General features: G+C 46.8%; 1 protein-coding gene across 9 annotated transcripts in view; it reads left to right on the forward strand.

Annotated features, from left to right (window-relative positions):
* Nucleotides 1-17,200, forward strand: part of UNC13B (unc-13 homolog B) — a 179,745-nt gene that overhangs the window by 72,468 nt on the left and 90,077 nt on the right. For all 9 annotated transcript variants that reach the window (XM_081212557.1, XM_081212561.1, XM_081212563.1 and 6 more), the window contains 2 exons: nucleotides 1,194-1,487; nucleotides 1,939-2,029. In XM_081212557.1, the coding sequence (XP_081068683.1) occupies nucleotides 1,194-1,487; nucleotides 1,939-2,029 (385 nt within the window). The remainder of the gene's footprint in view (nucleotides 1-1,193; nucleotides 1,488-1,938; nucleotides 2,030-17,200) is intronic.

Here is a 17,200-nt window from a genome sequence, read left to right on the forward strand (position 1 = left end):
TACCAGCTGTATTCAGCGGCATTAGCTGGATGTGCTTTTCTGTGTTAGGCTGCAGGCATCTGGAGCCAATGAGGAGCTCCTTGGTGTCCCCATTAGGTCTCCAAGCAAGCTGATAACTGGTTTTCTAGTTTACCATATCTCAAAAACATGCTTAATTATTCCATATTGAAGAGAATTGCAGTGATTTCATGTTACAGCTATCAGTATCTTAGTGACTTTTGCTCCCTGTTTACCCCTGTCCGGGGGATGATTGGGGCCGGTGTTCTTGCTGCCCCTCCCTAGTTACAGAACTGCTAGTCACTAAAATCATTGCTAAATCTGCACTCCTCACCCGCCATCTCTAGACAATTGGCCCAGCAGGGATCCTGCTTCAAGCATTTTCCTTTCTGCCCAGCCTGTTTTCCAAGGAATAGATGGGATTTTCACAGTGTAGCTGCCTTGGGTCCTCTTGCAGCTTTCTCTGCCTGTGTGGGCTGCCAAAAGCCAGGCGGCACTTCAATAGCGGCCCAGAAGCATTTGTGGCCCTTCCCTCTTAGAATTCCACAATGGAGAGAGAGAGTGTGGGTGTCTTGTTGAATTAACAGCTCCTGGTGCAGTAACTCCAACCTTATAATAATCAGTCACTCCCAAGCAGCAACAGCAATGGGCCCATGTTGTGCTGGAAGACAGGGCTGATTTTTCTAAACGGCAGCTACAACAGGATCCATTCTCAGCTGCTGGAGAAACTTAAGAATGTGTTAATGAAATGGGAGTGAAGATGAAACCCTCATGTCCCAGAATCCACGTGCAGTTGACATGCTAGGGGCAAACGTTGTTGTGAGAAGGTGTTGAGCTTAGCAGTTTAGAGGTTCAATGTGCACAAAACTTTTGCTGCCATTCTTAATTTTCTTATGGCCTGTGAACAACTTACAGGATGCGCAGCGGATGATGCTATCTGTTCCTGATTGATATATCAATAGGGTCCAGAGGCTTAGGCCCAGCACAAAAATTGCAAACACAAACTTGGAAGTGGCGGGCGACTGAGAACAGTGGCTGCAATGTGCAAGAGACATTTGCTTGGCTAGAGTCTCCATTTGATGCTTTGGCCTGGTGTAGTTAGGATTTGCGCTCTCTCGCTCTCTCTGTGTGCATGCATTGTGCTGTTTCCTGGTTGCCAAGACCTTTGGACTTACTAATGCCTTGCTCTCTCACAGTCCTGCCAGCAGTAGTAAGTTTGGTTCCTCCTGTAACATCAGTCAGGGAAGCTCTCAGCTGAGTGAGCTGGACCAATATCACGGGAGTGTGCCCTGCTCCGAACACGAGGACGAGCTCGCAGAAGGGGTGCCTGCTGCTCCTCCTCACCTGACAGAGGGCCCTGCACCATCTAGCGAGCAGCATGAGCCCCAGGAAGTGCACAGGGAAGGAGAGGGGAAGGTGAAAGAGCATGCCACACCTCAACTACCTCCTGAAGCAGACGAGCCCAAAGAAGCCACGAAGACACCAGGCAGGTAGGTGGTGCACATTGGCCATGGATTCCTTGGAGTTGAACTTGAGGTCATTTTTCTGGTTGATCTTGGGAGAGACAAACAGGATATGGGTGTAGTGCCATAGCTGGTTTTGAGTAGTCCACTGGTGTCTAGGGTCAGAAAGGGTAGGGCAAACGTCATTAAATAAATCTAATAAATCCTCCTCCTCATCATCATCATTTTACACCCATCCAGTGACTAATGGGGTGCATTCCTTACAGGGTTCTCTACCACAGTCCCTGTTGGCCACACTTTCTGTTCTTTCCATGCCATTCTCTGTCTTTTGCTGGCCATCCCAGGTCTCTTGGGGCCAACTGTTCTCAGCGTTTGTTCCCACCATTACAATAAAAGCTTCTTTTCATGTGTTGAGTTTCATGAGACTGCTCTTGAGTTTCCAGCACTCATTTTTTTCCTCGTTTTTCTTTTTTGCAAGTCACCTTGACGAAAATGAACTTCTCCTCCTTCCCGCTGCAAGAGCCCGCTGGATCCGAGCCATTAATAAAGTGCGGCTTCAATTTGAAGAGGTAGGGCCCGCGAAATGTCCCTCCCCCCATCCTTCCACCTGTGTCTGCGCTTGTAAACCTTGCCATGACTGTTGTCTGAAGGTTCCTTTGCTTGTCTAAGGGAGACACCGTTCTGGGGCAACTGCACAAATGGTGCATGTTCCTCTCTGGTACCAACAACTTGCTGAAGTTGACTGTGGTGGGCTTAATTTGTTGACCCCACGGCAGAGGGGTGCAGAACTTGTGCTCCACCAGATTTTGTTGGACTCTCTCCTCAGCCCCAACAGCCAACAGGGCTGGGATTGGGGGCGAAGTTGGAGCTCAGCGACATCTGGGGGCACCAAGTTGGCTACCTGTGTTGTGTAGAAGAACCAGGATTATTTATGGAAGTGTTGCGTTGACATCACTGTTCCGCTGTGTCTGTAGTTTGTCTTCTGAGGCCCTTCTCTATGTTCCCTTTCCCCAAAAGGTTTGGAGGGTGACAACACAAGAAAGGGCCTTTTTTGTCATGGCCCCCCGTTTGTGGAATGCTCTCTCCAGATGCTTTCCCAACCCGTTGTGGGTGTGTGGGAGAGGAGACCCTTCCATGAACTACTGTGCTGCTCCTGGCGGCCTCCCGATTTCACTCCAGAGAGCACCCAGAAGCCGAGTGTTGTCTGAACAGGCCGGAGCAGCGAGTGGCAGCAGGTTCCCTCTCTGCCCCGTGTTGTTGTTGACTTGTGCCATTTGGATGCTGCCCTGGCCAGCGGAAGGCCATTGATGTGCCCCGAATCAAAATAGGCTCATGTTTGCAACCTTGTCGTTTTAGATGGATCAGAATTTACACAATGTCACCGGGCTCTTCCGCGAGTGGGCTTAGCATTGCAACTGTGTTGTTGAGGTATCACAAAAGGGTCCTTAGCAGCAATGATATTTTTCATGGAAAGGGGAAATCTGAGCTAAATGTGGGGAAAATACGGGGTAGCAGTTTTAGGGGATTCTGCAAAACAAGAGCATGCAAAAGGAGCACCTATCTAACCCTGATGTCAGGCTTTCTTCGCAGTTTCTCACGCAGGGCAGAAACTGTGTTTTGCTACACAGAGTATCAAAACACTTTTGTAATTCTTAAGCAAGTCAGAAGCCTGTTGAGTTGAATTAAAAGATCCTGACGGGTGTAAGAAATGTGAGATATTTACAAAAAGCCGTCAACCCAAGAGCTTTAACAGAACAACCCGGCGAGTTTGTCTGTCTTCTGAAAAATGCTGCTTTGAATCATTTAGTGAATTGTTTTGAAAAGTAAAACTCTCAAGAGCACTGGAGGCTTCTGCACACAAAGAGAATTGGTGGTGTGTGAACGACAAGCGGCTCTTGATGGCTGCAAGCAGACCCCTCGTGCCTTCAAGTGCCTCCCTCCATCTGCTTTCTTGTGGGGCAGAGAAACTGGCAGGATGCGCCATGGAAAGCTTTTGCCACTGCGAAATGCTGCACTGGCGTCTCTCCAGAAGCACCAAGGCTTTCTCTTGATGTGTCTCCTGGGAGCGGGAGATAGGAGTACAAACTTGTCTGCTGTGAGCAGGAAGGTTCCTTGCGCGCCTGTCAAGATTGGTACATTAACTCTTTTTCGTTATTCTGGCTTGTGTTTGCGTCGTGTTTCACTGTTCACGGAAGAGAGTTGTATTCAGTAGCAGCAACAACAAGATGGGTATCCCCCTTTGCATCTTCTATAACCTTTTTTAGAAACTCTTATAGTTGCAATACTCATCCTCAGTTGCACCCATTGCAGAGCTGTTCAGGATAGCAAACTATCGTCCCAACTGGAATTTGGTTCCAGTGGAAATAGCATGTTTCAGTAATGGACCTGGTGGAGTAGGCTCCATTCCTGAAATCATTTGACCCAAACCTGAGCCTGGCAATTCAGCCATGCCCTCGCACATGTGTGCGATCTACATGCTCTGTGTCATCAGGCAAATCAAAGGTTTGGAACATGGATGCCTTCTTTTGCTTTGGGCAGAGTCTGCCTCCCCGTTGTGGGCCTTGGGCCATGGGACAGCCTTGAAGTGCAAAGGTGCAAACTGGTTAAAGGGTGAATTTTCCACATTTTGGGGTTCTCCTCTGTTGCAAATGAACCTTAACCAGTCCTAGGTCAAATCGGGACTTGAAAGCAGTAAACGTTTGGCTGAAATCTTAATCCTTTCACACCAGATACGCTTGGAGTTCAGGCAAGCAAGCCAGACTGTGAATTTTGCTCTGCTGCGTTTGTCAGCAGCTGGTACCGCAGCTGTTGTGTGTGGAAAGCAAAACGGACAAGGAGAGCCTTGTGTGTCTTGTAGATTTAAGTACTATGAAGCGAAAGACTGGTCAGAGACACCTCTCTGTCTTGGAGTTGCAGGTTCCTGTGCGGGGCTTCTGGTGTGGAAACATTACATCTGGGGTGCAAAATAACAAATATGTTTCACATAGCGTAGAAAAGACTATACATATGTAGTATTATTCTTAAAGTGTTATGTGGCATATACTTTTGACTTCCCTTTGAAAAAACTGTTTACATTTCCATATGAGATTATAGTCCTTTTTGTGTGTGTCGGTATTTACACGCATTAACTCCTGGCGTAGTAGCTTGAATATTGGCAAAGTCTGCATGTTGTCCTTAATAAAGTTTTCGACACTTCTATCCAGGTTGATGAATATTCATAGGGCTTTCTGGGTAAATTGAAAGTGAATCCATCTGGAATGAGAGTCAGGAGAGAATTATATGTCAATAGCCAGGCTTATTAAAGAGACACAAATGAATTGTGTCTTACTTTCTTGTTGTTGGCAAAGGAGGACCATTTTGGAAATCCTTGTAATGTTACGTGGAGGTAGCAATGGGTATTCTCTGAGGAACTGATGGGGATCTTCTGATCTGGATTGCAGTGAGGGGCCAGATCACATTTTACTAGAAGTTGCAGAAGGGGAGCTGCGAGTGCCCTCTTGGATTTGCTTTAGCATGCAGAACAACCCAAGGCAGAGGGTGCCTCCTCAAGAAATCCTCCCGTCTTGGCAGACAAGATACACATACTGGTTCTTTGTTAATTTTCCTTCTTCTTGTGTGGTTTTTTTTTGGTGGTTTTATAAAATACAATCCGTTTAAGTTTCACATTCTTTGCTATGGGGCTGCGGACTGTTCTGCCTGTTTCATGATAGCAGACTTCTACTGAGTCAAAAGGTTCATGCAACAAAGAGCCTTGTTCTTAGGAGCACTCAAATGTGAAATTGCTGATCTCCTAACAGAAACGTGGAACTTGTCCCTAAGACCCCAAGGACTGGAACATGTCCAGTGTGACACAAATACGTTTAAAAGGGATTCAGGCGTGGGGAGGGGGGAACCTGGAAATTACAGGTCGCTTAGCTTAACATCTGTCCTGGGAAAACGGGTGAAAAATATTGTCAAATAAAAATAACCAAGCATATAGAAGAAGAAGCCTTTGTGGAAGGAGAGTCTCACTAACCTATTAAGAGTTCTTTGAGAGTTAAGCAGACATATAGATAGAGGTGTTCTGGCTGACACTGTGTTCTTGGACTTTCAAAAAGCTTTTGGCAAAGTACCTTGCCAGAGACTCTCCAGTATGCTTAGCAGTCGTGATATAAGCGGAGAGGTCCTCTTGTGGACCAGGAATTGGTTCAGTAACAAGAGGCAGAGTGTAGAAATAAATGAGCAGTTCTGCTAGAGGGAAGGAAGGAAGGGAGTCCTCCAGGGACCTGTGCTTTTAAACTTGTTCATAAATGATCTAGAGCAGCCTTTCTCAATCTGTGGGTCCCCAGATGTTGAAGTACAACTCCCATCACCCCTAGCTAGCAAGGCCAGAGCTCAGGGATGAAGGGAGTTGTAGTCCAACAACATCTGGGGACCCATGGGTTGAGAACTGCTGATCTAGAGCATGGGTAGGCAACCTAAGGCCCGGGGGCTGGATCTGGCCCAATTGCCATCTAAATCCGGCCCTCGGACGGTCCAGGAATCAGGGTGTTTTTACATGAGTAGAATTTGTGCTTTTATTTAAAATGCATCTCTGGGTTATTTGTGGGGCATAGGAATTCGTTTTTTGTTTTCAAATTATAGTCCGGCCCTCCACAAGGTCTGGGGGACAGTGGACCGGCCCCCTGCTGAAAACGTTTGCTGACCCCTGATCTAGAGTTAGGAGTGTGGCCAAGTTTGCTGCTGATTCTAAGTTGTTTAGGTTGCTAAAACAAAAAACGGATTCTGAGGAGCCAAAAAGAACCCTCTGCATACTGAGTGAATGGGTCATAAAATGGCAGTTGAGAGGAATTGAAAATCAAACTTACCAGCATCATAATTCTGTTTTACACATCTGTGGGGTGTCTTCTTTTGGAATGCTTTGTAGAGTTCTGGTCACCTTGCCTGAAAAAAGGATGCTGTACAGTTGCAAAAGGCTCAGAACAGGGCAGCCTTTTAAACGATGATTAAATGATGCCTGACGTGGAGACAGTGAATAGAGGAAAGATTTTCTCCCTCTCTCATAGCCCTGGAGCTTGTGGGCATCCAGCGCAGCTGCATGTTGGAGTATTGAGGACAGAGAGAAAGAAAGCGCTTCTCCAGCCTTCCCCTCAGTTGGGGCCATCCAGGTGTTTTGCACTACAACTCCCATCAGACCGTCCCCATGGAGCTGCACGGATGGGAGTTGTAGTTCAAAACTTCTAGAGGGCACCAGGTTGGGGAAGGTTGCTGCAGAGGTTTTGTCCAGTCAGATACTTTATGAAGCTCCAAGTGCTTCCTGGGCTTTGGATTTCCAGCCAGTGGTCTAGCAGGTCCTTTCGCAAGTGGAATGAATCTGTGTTCTGTTTCCATAGGAAAACGCAGCTTGGATGTGTTCCTTCACTGGATGAGCCAGTCGGTCTTGGGAAAAATTGGACTGTGATCCCATTTTTTAAGGAGTTTGTTTAAGATGTGCTTTTACACAACAGCAGGGCCAGTCCTCCTTCAGTCAACTGTAATGGAAGTTGCTGGTTATACTTAGTGACTGTAGTAGTTAATGCACAAATGCCAGAAAGCATCTTGACTTCCCTTTGCAACTCACTGGTCTGAAAATAATAGCACACCGAATCAAAGAGGCCAAACAGGCACCCAAGAATGTTTTGCATTTTGACCATTCTGGGAAGGTTGACTTGCTAGCAGGTTGCCCAGGGGGATGAACCTGCCGCTTCATGTGTTTTTAAATCAGTCCATCACCTTTAGGAGCAAAGGAGGCTGCCATATAGTGAGTCAGAGCAATGACCCATCATCAGTGTCTACTTTGATTTAGCCAGGCCTCTCTGGGATTTCAGGCAGAGAGAGGTCTCACCCAGCCCTGTCTGGAGGTGCCAGGCATTGAACCTGGAACCTTCTGCAAGCACAGCAGATGCCCGACCACTGAGCTATAGCCCTCCCCCTAGCACAGAAGCAGGCAGGTGCACAGCTAAGTTGCAGCTCCTTTTTCAGACATGGTCAGCTTAGGATGTGGATGCATTTTTTCTTTCCTGATTCTCTTTGCCTCGTTTTTGAAAAGTGTCCAATAATCTCATATACAGGGCTCATCTGTCATGGCCTTATGGTTTAGTATGCTTTTTTGGTGGTGTTTTGGAGACCCATTATGAGGTATCAATGGGCATTTTTGTGGTCGGGGTGCCATCTGCACAACCCGTTTGGAGTGGAGGCAGAACGCAGGAGTTGTGGGCACTTTGGTAAACATCAGCGGCTACTTTTCTGTTTAAATAACGAGCGAGGGCTGTCAATAGGACTCAGAAGTCCTCCCCAAGCAGAAGGGATACTGAATGTTAAGCCAAAGCAAATATGTGAAACAGAATTCTGGGGAATAAATTATGCAGATGAAGTCCAAACCATTTGTGCACAGGAAGCGTTTGCTTTTGAGAGAAAGAAAGCCCTGCAAACATAGTCTTCTCCCATTTGGAACCTTCTCTAGCTGAAGACATAATCATCTGGGAATAGCCCTCTTCTGAGCCCCATAGAAATAAACAGGAGATGCGCAGGGTACAGTTTTTCTATTATTTATCTGTCTAGCAAATGAGGTTAAGTGGACAGGGCACCCCAGGAAATATGTCAAAGCTGGTGATACTCAGAAAGAGCAAATTGTTAGAGCTATTGAGAGGTGCCAAGGTGGCACCTTGATAAGAGCATCAGGAGATCTCTGAAGCTGGAGAGACCACAGGGGGTCCATCTAGTCTGGCATCCTGTTCGTGCCATGGCCAGCCAGATGCCTCTGAGAAGCCCAAGAGCAGGACACAGGATCACCAGCTGCTGGTATTCAGAGGCACTTGGAGGGCACTGAAGGGCTGGGGAGATGTTGTGCAGTCCCCCCGCAACAAAAATTACCCAGGAGCTGCATTTCGAAGGGGTTAAGTTTAAATCAGTGCTAAAATGCCAGCAGTAACCCTGGGTTTCCAAATGCACGAAGGGGTGAAGCTCCTGCAGTTCCCATCTCTTGGCTGGGAGACTCATAGGCAGAAATGAAATCAAGAGAGCAGGCTAGAGAGATTGATCCGCTTAATCCTTCTGCTGCAGACACTGGCTGGCTGCTGCCTTTGGGGCCAACGGGTTTCCGTTGTTTGACTTCGCCCCATCCGTCAGCCTTGCCTTCTTCTCAGGTGGGGCTTCACAGCCGTTTCTTCAAACAGAGCTTATCCTTGCCCTGGGCTTTTGAGAGCTATCTCGTCTCAGCAGCTTCAATTGGAGGGTCCCGCTTTTTGTGGCGGGTGCAGTGGAGAGATTTTAAGCGTCTGTCCAAAGTAGCATTGTTGTGTCAGTTCTGGTTCAGTGCAGTGGGAAGCTCCCTTCTTGCAATGAGGCGCAGTTTGTAAGGACCAACAGCAGAGGGTATCTTCTCTGCAGCAAATACAGCCTTGCTGCTGTGGGCTGAGTGTGGATGTGTTTGGAGGGGTGATGGGTCAGTTTACAGCAGGGGTGCCTCCCCCCCCCGGCCCTCCAGACCACATTGGACTCCCAACTCCCACCATCCCTGCTCATTGGCCATGCTGGATACTGGAGCTGGGAAGAGCTGGGAGTCCAGGAACATTTGGAGGGCCACAGATGTTCCCCATCTGTGGCTTAAAGGGAAGTGTGGTGCACATGATAGGAGGCGGCAGGTGTTGCGTTTTGCTCTTCAGGAGGATTGCAAAATGTTTACATTGATTGCATATATGAGATTCCTCATAGAACGAATTGTCTTAACAGTTGTGCAAAGGTTAGAACAATAAAACCCCATACTGGGATTAAAAATCACAACGAAAGGAATCTCTGGAACAGGAATAGCAATAACCTCTGGGTTATAAGGCAGTATATTAATTCATTTATTATTATTACAACAATTATCCTAACTTTGTCAGTACCACCAGCTTGCACATCCAAGACTCTCCCAGGAAAAGAGCTGAGAATATCCTGAGGTCACCCTCTCGCGGTCAAGGAATCACGGAGACACAGTTTCGGGCCATGTTCTCCCGCTCATTTGCCCTCTTACCTATTCCTTTTGTGAATTGCTTCTCATGACATATCTTGAATCGATTTCACAGTAAAATCGTCAACAATAAAAACAATTGCATATGTGCAAACTATCCTATATATACAGTTTAAAACAGCTGCATATACAAAAACAATTTCAAATAGAGACGCAGACTGGGACAACCTGAGTTATATTCACTGGAAAGGTTCTTTGTGTGCGTTTTCAGAGAGAGGCAGCCTACCAGGGAGGAGGCGCAGGAGATGTTCCTGTTGTCATTCAAGCTAAGATACAGAGCTAGCCGTGTTAGTGGACAAGGTGGTGAAACAAGAGGAACCAGCTGAGATGCCCTTCAGCACCATGGTCAGCAGCACCTGCCCCTGCCTGATTGGCATTGGGATGTGCCAAAGGGCTCCTGCCCCTTCCTGCCTTGGCCCAGTAGACCTGAAGGAGCATCTCCACCCCCATCGTTCAGCCTGGACACTGAGGTCCAGCTCCGAGGGCCTTCTGGCAGTTCCCTCACTGTGAGAAGTGGGGTTACAGGGAACCAGGCAGAGGGCCTTCTCGGTGGTGGCGCCCGCCCTGTGGAACACCCTCCCATCAGATGTCAAGGAAATAAGCAACTATCTTACTTTTAAAAGACATCTGAAGGCAGCCCTCTTTAGGGAAGTTTTTAATGTTTGAAGTTTTATTGTGTTTTTAATATTCTGTTGGGAGCCGCCCAGAGTGGCTGGGGAAACCCAGCCAGATGGGCAGGGTATAAATAATACATAATTATTATAAATTATTGTTGTGTATTTCTTATTGTGGGAATGCATTGCGAAAGAGAGGCTATTTTGTTATTTAAAGAGGGCCCGTTTGTGCAGGAAATGAGCCTGCAGTTGTTAGGCAGAGTCTGCTTGACACGTTTGTGCAGCGTTCTTCACCCTTTTTCACGCTGAGACCTCTGCTCTGATGCAGCCCAGGAATTTATCACCTCTCCGGTAAGAGGTGCATATCCCAGTTAATATCTGCCGCTAAACATTTGACGGGCCACAATCCTTAAGATGGTGCTTTGTTGAGGGCTGGAGGAAGGTGATTGGTGGTTTGAGGAATTTGGTCCAGTTCCCTTGTTATGGTCAGGTGGTTCCCTGGTTTAGACTCCACGGGGCAGCGGGGCGTGTGGATGTGGTCTGCCTCCAGAGACCAGTGGATCCAAATGGTTCTGGGAAGTTTATTGTAGACAAGGCCAGTCTCTGAAATCAGAAGTTGGTCTGGGTGGTTGACACAATTTCTTTCTATCTAGACATTTGAGGGGAGCCTCTTCTGCTCTGTGGTTTCTGCTGATCTGGGGCTGAGAAGATGGTTGAGATGTGAGCTCCAGCCCCTCTTGTCTAGCATCTGATGGATGTTACCCTCCCCGCCTCGCCTCTCCCAGAGCATTGGTCTTCCTCTCCCTGTACAGTCAGTCACTAATGCATTTGCACCCTTCTCTAGAGCAGGAGCCTGTGTGTGTGTGTGTGTGTGTGTGTGTGTGTGTGTGTGTGAGAGAGAGAGAGAGAGAGAGAGAGAGAGAGAGAGAGAGAGAGCGGGGGGGGGGAGAGGGCTCTGGTGTGCATTTGACGGGCCATTTTCTGCTAGAGGCTCAGCTGCCTCTTCTGTGGTTTATCCACCCACATGCTTAGGGAAGAATTGCTTACCATACAGTTTATCTGGAGTTCAGAGCTTTACTCTTCAGGAAGTTGGAATGAAGTAGAGAGATAACTAGGATTTTTTAAATATAGAATTATGTATACCTCATAGACATCAAAGCACTTGGCCTACATTGCTGAACTCTTTCTTTATCAGTTTTAATAATTCCTCACTGATTCAGCCCCAAATTAAGTCTTAGCAGTGAATTAAAACTCCAAGCCCCCACAGTGCAGAATGTTTAAACTCCTAACTGGAAGTGGAACCCCAGGGAAAGGCTGTCGCTTTGCCTGCAGAAGCTCCCAGCTTCCTTCTCCAGCTTCATCCGAGTAAAGCTTTCCGGGAGAGCTGCTGCAGCTCAGAGTGGACCTCTTCCAACCCCTTCCTCTGTGGATTGTCTTTTGCTACCTTAAATTGCTTGGTATCTAGACTGAAGCCCTATTCTGCCTCCATGAGGAATGCATCCAGAGAGCTTCTGTGTGGCGGCAGCTTGTTCTGAGGAGGTGCTGCTATTGGAAAGCAGCTTCCCTGGTGAGGTTGGCACAACTGCTTGGAGAGCCTCCCTGTTGGGGCTCTGCATTCCTGGCAGGAGGCTCCTGGAGTCTCTCATGGGTTGTGGCTGTCAGGCCTTTGAACCTGGCACGGGACCATCGGGAGGCTCCCCAGGTTAGATCTGGAACGGATCTCTCTTCCTTCCTTCCGCTCTCTGGTCTGGGGGTGAGCTTCATGTCGGATGACCTGCCCTGGCGTGGCTTGTCAAGCTGTCACGCTCTGGTTCACAGACGATCAAAGTCCTGGCAGGGGGCGTCAGGACCGGGGGCAAGATGGCGGGATGGGAGCAGGAAGGGGGTTCCAGAAGCCAGGAGCCAAGAGTCCGAGGGCCAGAGAGCCGGGAGTCAAGAAGCCAAGGGTCCGAGGGTCAGGAAGCAAGGAGTCACGAAATCAGGAGTTCAAGGCTCAAGAAGCAAGAAGTCAAGGGTCCGAGAATCAAGAAGCAAGGAGTCAGGAAGCCGAGGTTCAAGGATCAGGAAGCAAGAAGCCAAACACCACAAGGCAGGAAATGTGTTGCTGTGGCAAAAAGCCAAAGGGAAATGCTGACCTTATATCCCTTCCCAGCTCTAGCCACCAGGTGCTGTGAGTTACCAATCGGCCTCACCTGTGCGGCTGCGCCTTGCCTCTTCAGAACAAACTTAGGAAACCCCCAGTCCTGCAAAGTCCTATTGGTCACAGGGCCTGGCTCCTGCACACACACCTGACACGAGCTGCCACACACTCACCTGAGAGAACCAGGGCTTATTTTGGCTTCTCCAGACCTTTCCCTTTCCCCATAATCTTTGGCAACTCCCATCATTCGCCCTCCGCTAAAGCATTTTGGTCGTTTATTTCCATCGAATTCTTCTGTGGCCTTTTGAAAATAGCCACACAATCTCTTCATCTCTCTCTCACTCAGAAGACAGATCAGGAAAATAAGATGTGTTGATGACAGGTACATGCTCAGAAACAAGGAAGTATAATGAAAACAGCAGGCCAATGTAAACCAAAATAACAGCAGTTACTATGCTGCGACTAATTAATTAATTAAAATGCCTTTTTCCAAACACAACGTACCATAAAAATGGCTAAAAATAGGTTTAAAAACAAACTCACGGTGGGTTTAAAAACAATACAGAATAAGCACTGAAAGCAGAGACCTCTTCATCCAACTGGAAAAGCCTTCCCAAACAAAAACGTATTTAATTGTTTATGAAAGGACAGATAGTTGGCCCCTATCATATCTCGGCAAGGATTCTGTTCCACAAAAGAGGGGCTGCCACATGGAAAGCCCTGCTCTGAGTCACTGCTTTTGTTTTGTGGACTTTAAGGTGAAACTCTCCCACGGAAAGCAGTGACCTGCTGCTTGCAGCAGATCTAAAGGCTGCCAATGAACTCATCCCCCTGTGAATTTTTCTAAACCTTTTTAAAGCCATCTAAGCTAGTAGCCATAATCACATATTCCGGCAGCGAGTTCTGTAAGTTAATTAAAAATGTGAAGCGGAATTTTCTCTTGTGTCCTGAATCTGCTATTAGTTAGTTTCACTAGATGATTGAAAGAGAGAGGGGAAAATCTGGTGGGAAGCAAAACCTTTGCTTCCCATATACTGTGTGTAATCTCTGCACCAAGCTCCCCCCTCCACACTTCACACTTCACACACACAACTTCCGTCTGTCTAAAAATCTCCAAAAGTCAGCATTTCTTCTTCTTGGTGGTGCTCCAGTTCCCTGATCATTTTGAACCATGTTTTTTTTTTTTTAATAATAATATCTTTATTGTCATTGCCCCCTCTCGGGGACAACGAAATTACTGTCCCTTTAGCAACTTTTGTGATGTTCTTTTTTGAGATGAGACAACCTGAAGTGTCTGTAATATTCCAGATTCAGGTAGGTAGCCGTGTTGTTCTGGTAGAAATATATATATATATATATATATATATATATATATATATATATAAGAAAAGGCACATTAACCTAGGAACTTCCTATCTGCCCAGAACGTTGGAGGCCATACACCACACCCCCTCAACAGTATTTATAGGAACTCAAACACTGAGATCCTGCTCTGTTCTAGTAACTAGAAGCCGAAAGCACCAGCCTGAAGATGACGAGTGAGACCTCGTCGAAACGTCGCCTAGACACCCCAACTCTTACACGGGAAGACACCCGAAGACACCAAAACCTACATATATATATATATATATATATATATATATATGCAGGTTTTGGTGTCTTCGGGTGTCTTCCCGTGTAAGAGTTGGGGTGTCTAGGCGACGTTTCGACGAGGTCTCACTCGTCATCTTCAGGCTGGTGCTTTCGGCTTCTTGTTACTGGAACAGAGCTCTGTTCTAGTAACAAGAAGCCGAAAGCACCAGCCTGAAGATGACGAGTGAGACCTCGTCGAAACGTCGCCTAGACACCCCAACTCTTACACGGGAAGATACCCGAAGACACCAAAACCTGCATTCCTGTACCCGTGAAAATCTACGAAAGCATATATATATATATATATATATATATATATATATATATATATACACAGTACTTAAAACTAATATATATATATATATGCTTTCGTAGATTTTCACGGGTACAGGAATGTAGGTTTTGGTGTCTTCGGGTGTCTTCCCGTGTAAGAGTTGGGGTGTCTAGGCGACGTTTCGACGAGGTCTCACTCGTCATCTTCAGGCTGGTGCTTTCGGCTTCTTGTTACTAGAACAGAGCAGGATCTCAGTGTTTGAGTTCCTATATATCAAGGGCACTACAGATAAAATTAGCAAAATCCTCCATAAACACAATATCAAAACAGCCTTTTGCACCAACCAAAAAATAGCCAATATCCTCAGAAACCCAAAAGATAAAATCCAGTTAGAAAACCAAGGGGTCTATGAAATACCCTGCAAAGTCTGCCCAGCCACGTACATTGGACAAACAAACAGACGAATAAATGCACGTATCGCAGAACACAAGAATGCCGTCAAAAAAAGAAGAAAAAAACTTCCTCTCTTTACCAACACATGAAAGAAACAGGACACGAAATTAATTTTGCAGATTCCAAATTGCTCTTTAACATGGAACATCACCACAAGAGAATAATCATGGAAGCCATCGAGATAGAGAAACACCCTCACAACATGAACAAGCGTGACGACACGTCCCGCCTGCCAGACATCTGGAAATTAGCCCTCCCCACAAAAACCGACACCAGAACCAGAGGCACACAGAACGCCATCTCCAATCAACCACACCAGACCCAAACCCAGACCCTCTCCACAGATAAATTACAGACACCATCCAGTAGCCAAACCATAGTGGCACCTCCGGATGCTGCACCCCCCTGCAATCCCTACACAGATCTGGCTGGCACAGGGCACAAAACCACAGCTCGCCCCTATACACGAAGCCAAGCCAGAGCACAACTAAGTGCAGTACAGCCATCTTCTCAGAAAAACTCTTTACAAGGTCAAGAGGTCAAGACACGAAAGCTTTAGCAACTAATCCACACCTAATGACCCTCCTAAGTGGTACTCAGAATATCACTCAAGTAATCACTCAAGATATCCCTCAAGTAATTAATGAACAAAAGAAGAAAAGGCACATTAACCTAGGAACTTCCTATCTGCCCAGAACGTTGGAGGCTATACACCACACCCCCTCAACAGTATTTATAGGAACTCAAACACTGAGATCCTGCTCTGTTCTAGTAACAAGAAGCCGAAAGCACCAGCCTGAAGATGACGAGTGAGACCTCGTCGAAACGTCGCCTAGACACCCCAACTCTTACACGGGAAGACACCCGAAGACACCAAAACCTACATATATATATATATATATATATATATATATATATATATATATATATATATATATATATATATTAGTTTTAAGTACTGTATTGCTGCTATTGAAATCTGTGGTGCAACCACATCTGGAATATTACAAATATATAAAAATAAAAAAATGTCCAGTAGCACCTTAGAGACCAACTAAGTTTGTTCTTGGTATGAGCATTCATGTGCAGATACCTTCAGATACCTAATGCTCATACCAAGAACAAACTTATTTGGTCTCTAAGGTGCTACTGGACATTTTTTTATTTTTATATATTTGTAATATTCCAGATGTGGTTGCACCACAGATTTCAATAGCAGCAATACAGTACTTAAAACTGTCTAAAAATCTCCAAAAGTCAGACAGTACTTAAAACTTTATTTCCTAATACTCTGTAGCATGAAATTGGTCTTCTCGCAGCTGCTGCTGCTGCACACTGCTCCACATTTCCATTGGTTTCTCAACTGCAACCCCAACATCTCTCTCCTGGTCAGTTGTCGCCAGCTCAGACCCTTCAGTATATATGGGATGTACTCCCCACTTCCTCCTTCCGCCCCCATCACTTCATGCTGATTCAGTGGAACCTCGTTTGCCATTTTATTGCCCATTCATCCAGCTGGGAGAGATCCTCTGACTTCTGTTTTGTGTCTTATGGGGACTAAGGCCGTGTTCTGCAATGCTGCTACAACCCATCCACCTATTCCCATTTTGAGAATATCCCATTTGAAAACTCCATCAGAGACGTCTGTGAACCAAGGGAGCCAAAGAGGACCACCTAACAAACAAGCATTGAAAACTTTAACCAGGATCTCAGGGGGGGGGGGGGTGAAGAGCTTGTGCTTTGTGGGGTGGGAGGGTACTTTGCACGCTTCTCAAGAAGAGACGTGAGGAGCACCCGCTGATGTGAGCCTCGGGGTGACAAGTTGGTCTTGAGGAAGCCTCATGAAGTGGAGCCTTAAGAGGAGAAGATCCACGCTTGTTGAGAGAGTTCCACCTCTCCTTTTGGGCCCCCAAAAGGCTGCGAGGTGATTTCCAAGTTCCAACTCATAAATACGGTAAAAATAATAACTGTGCAGCAAAAGGCAAGAAACTGATTAAACTAACTGCAAGGAGTAGACATAAATGCAAGTCAGTTTAAAGTAATATAAAGCGTAACAGCAGGAGTCGGAGAGGTTTGGGCAGAGGGAATTTTTGTTCTTGTTGGGCGCTGAGGTCATGGGTTGTGGGCTGGCCACTCTCTAGGGCTGCTGGGGAGCCACCTTGCTCTCGCTGAAGCACCGTCTCCGTGCCCAAGTTTGCGTGCATCAGTGATGATGTTTTGGCACTTAATGCCAGAGTGGGTGTACGGCCGGTGATGAAGAGATACGGGATAAAAAAGACCCCCCCCCCAGCAACCATGCAATTGCAATTAGCTGCAGCCCCTGCAACCTCTCCCTTTCCTAGCGAGCTGTGAAGAAATCAGTTGTGGGTGCTCTTCTCCGTCTCTGTGTGTGTGTGTGTGTGTGTGTGTGTGTGTGTGTGTCTCCGCCTTGCTGTGCTGCCTGCCTTCATCTTTCCCGAGGAGGAGCTCGTTCGTTGCTTTTTGTCACATTGCTTTTTGCCACTGAATGGATAATAAAATTAAGGAATTGTTTCATGCCAGGGTGTGCGGGGGAGAGGGAGGGTGTGGGGCTGCATGGCTCCAGGCAGAAAACAACGG

The sequence above is a fragment of the Podarcis bocagei genome, assembly GCF_964188305.1.
Source record: "Podarcis bocagei genome assembly, chromosome: 11".
NCBI classification, from domain to species: domain Eukaryota; kingdom Metazoa; phylum Chordata; class Lepidosauria; order Squamata; family Lacertidae; genus Podarcis; species Podarcis bocagei.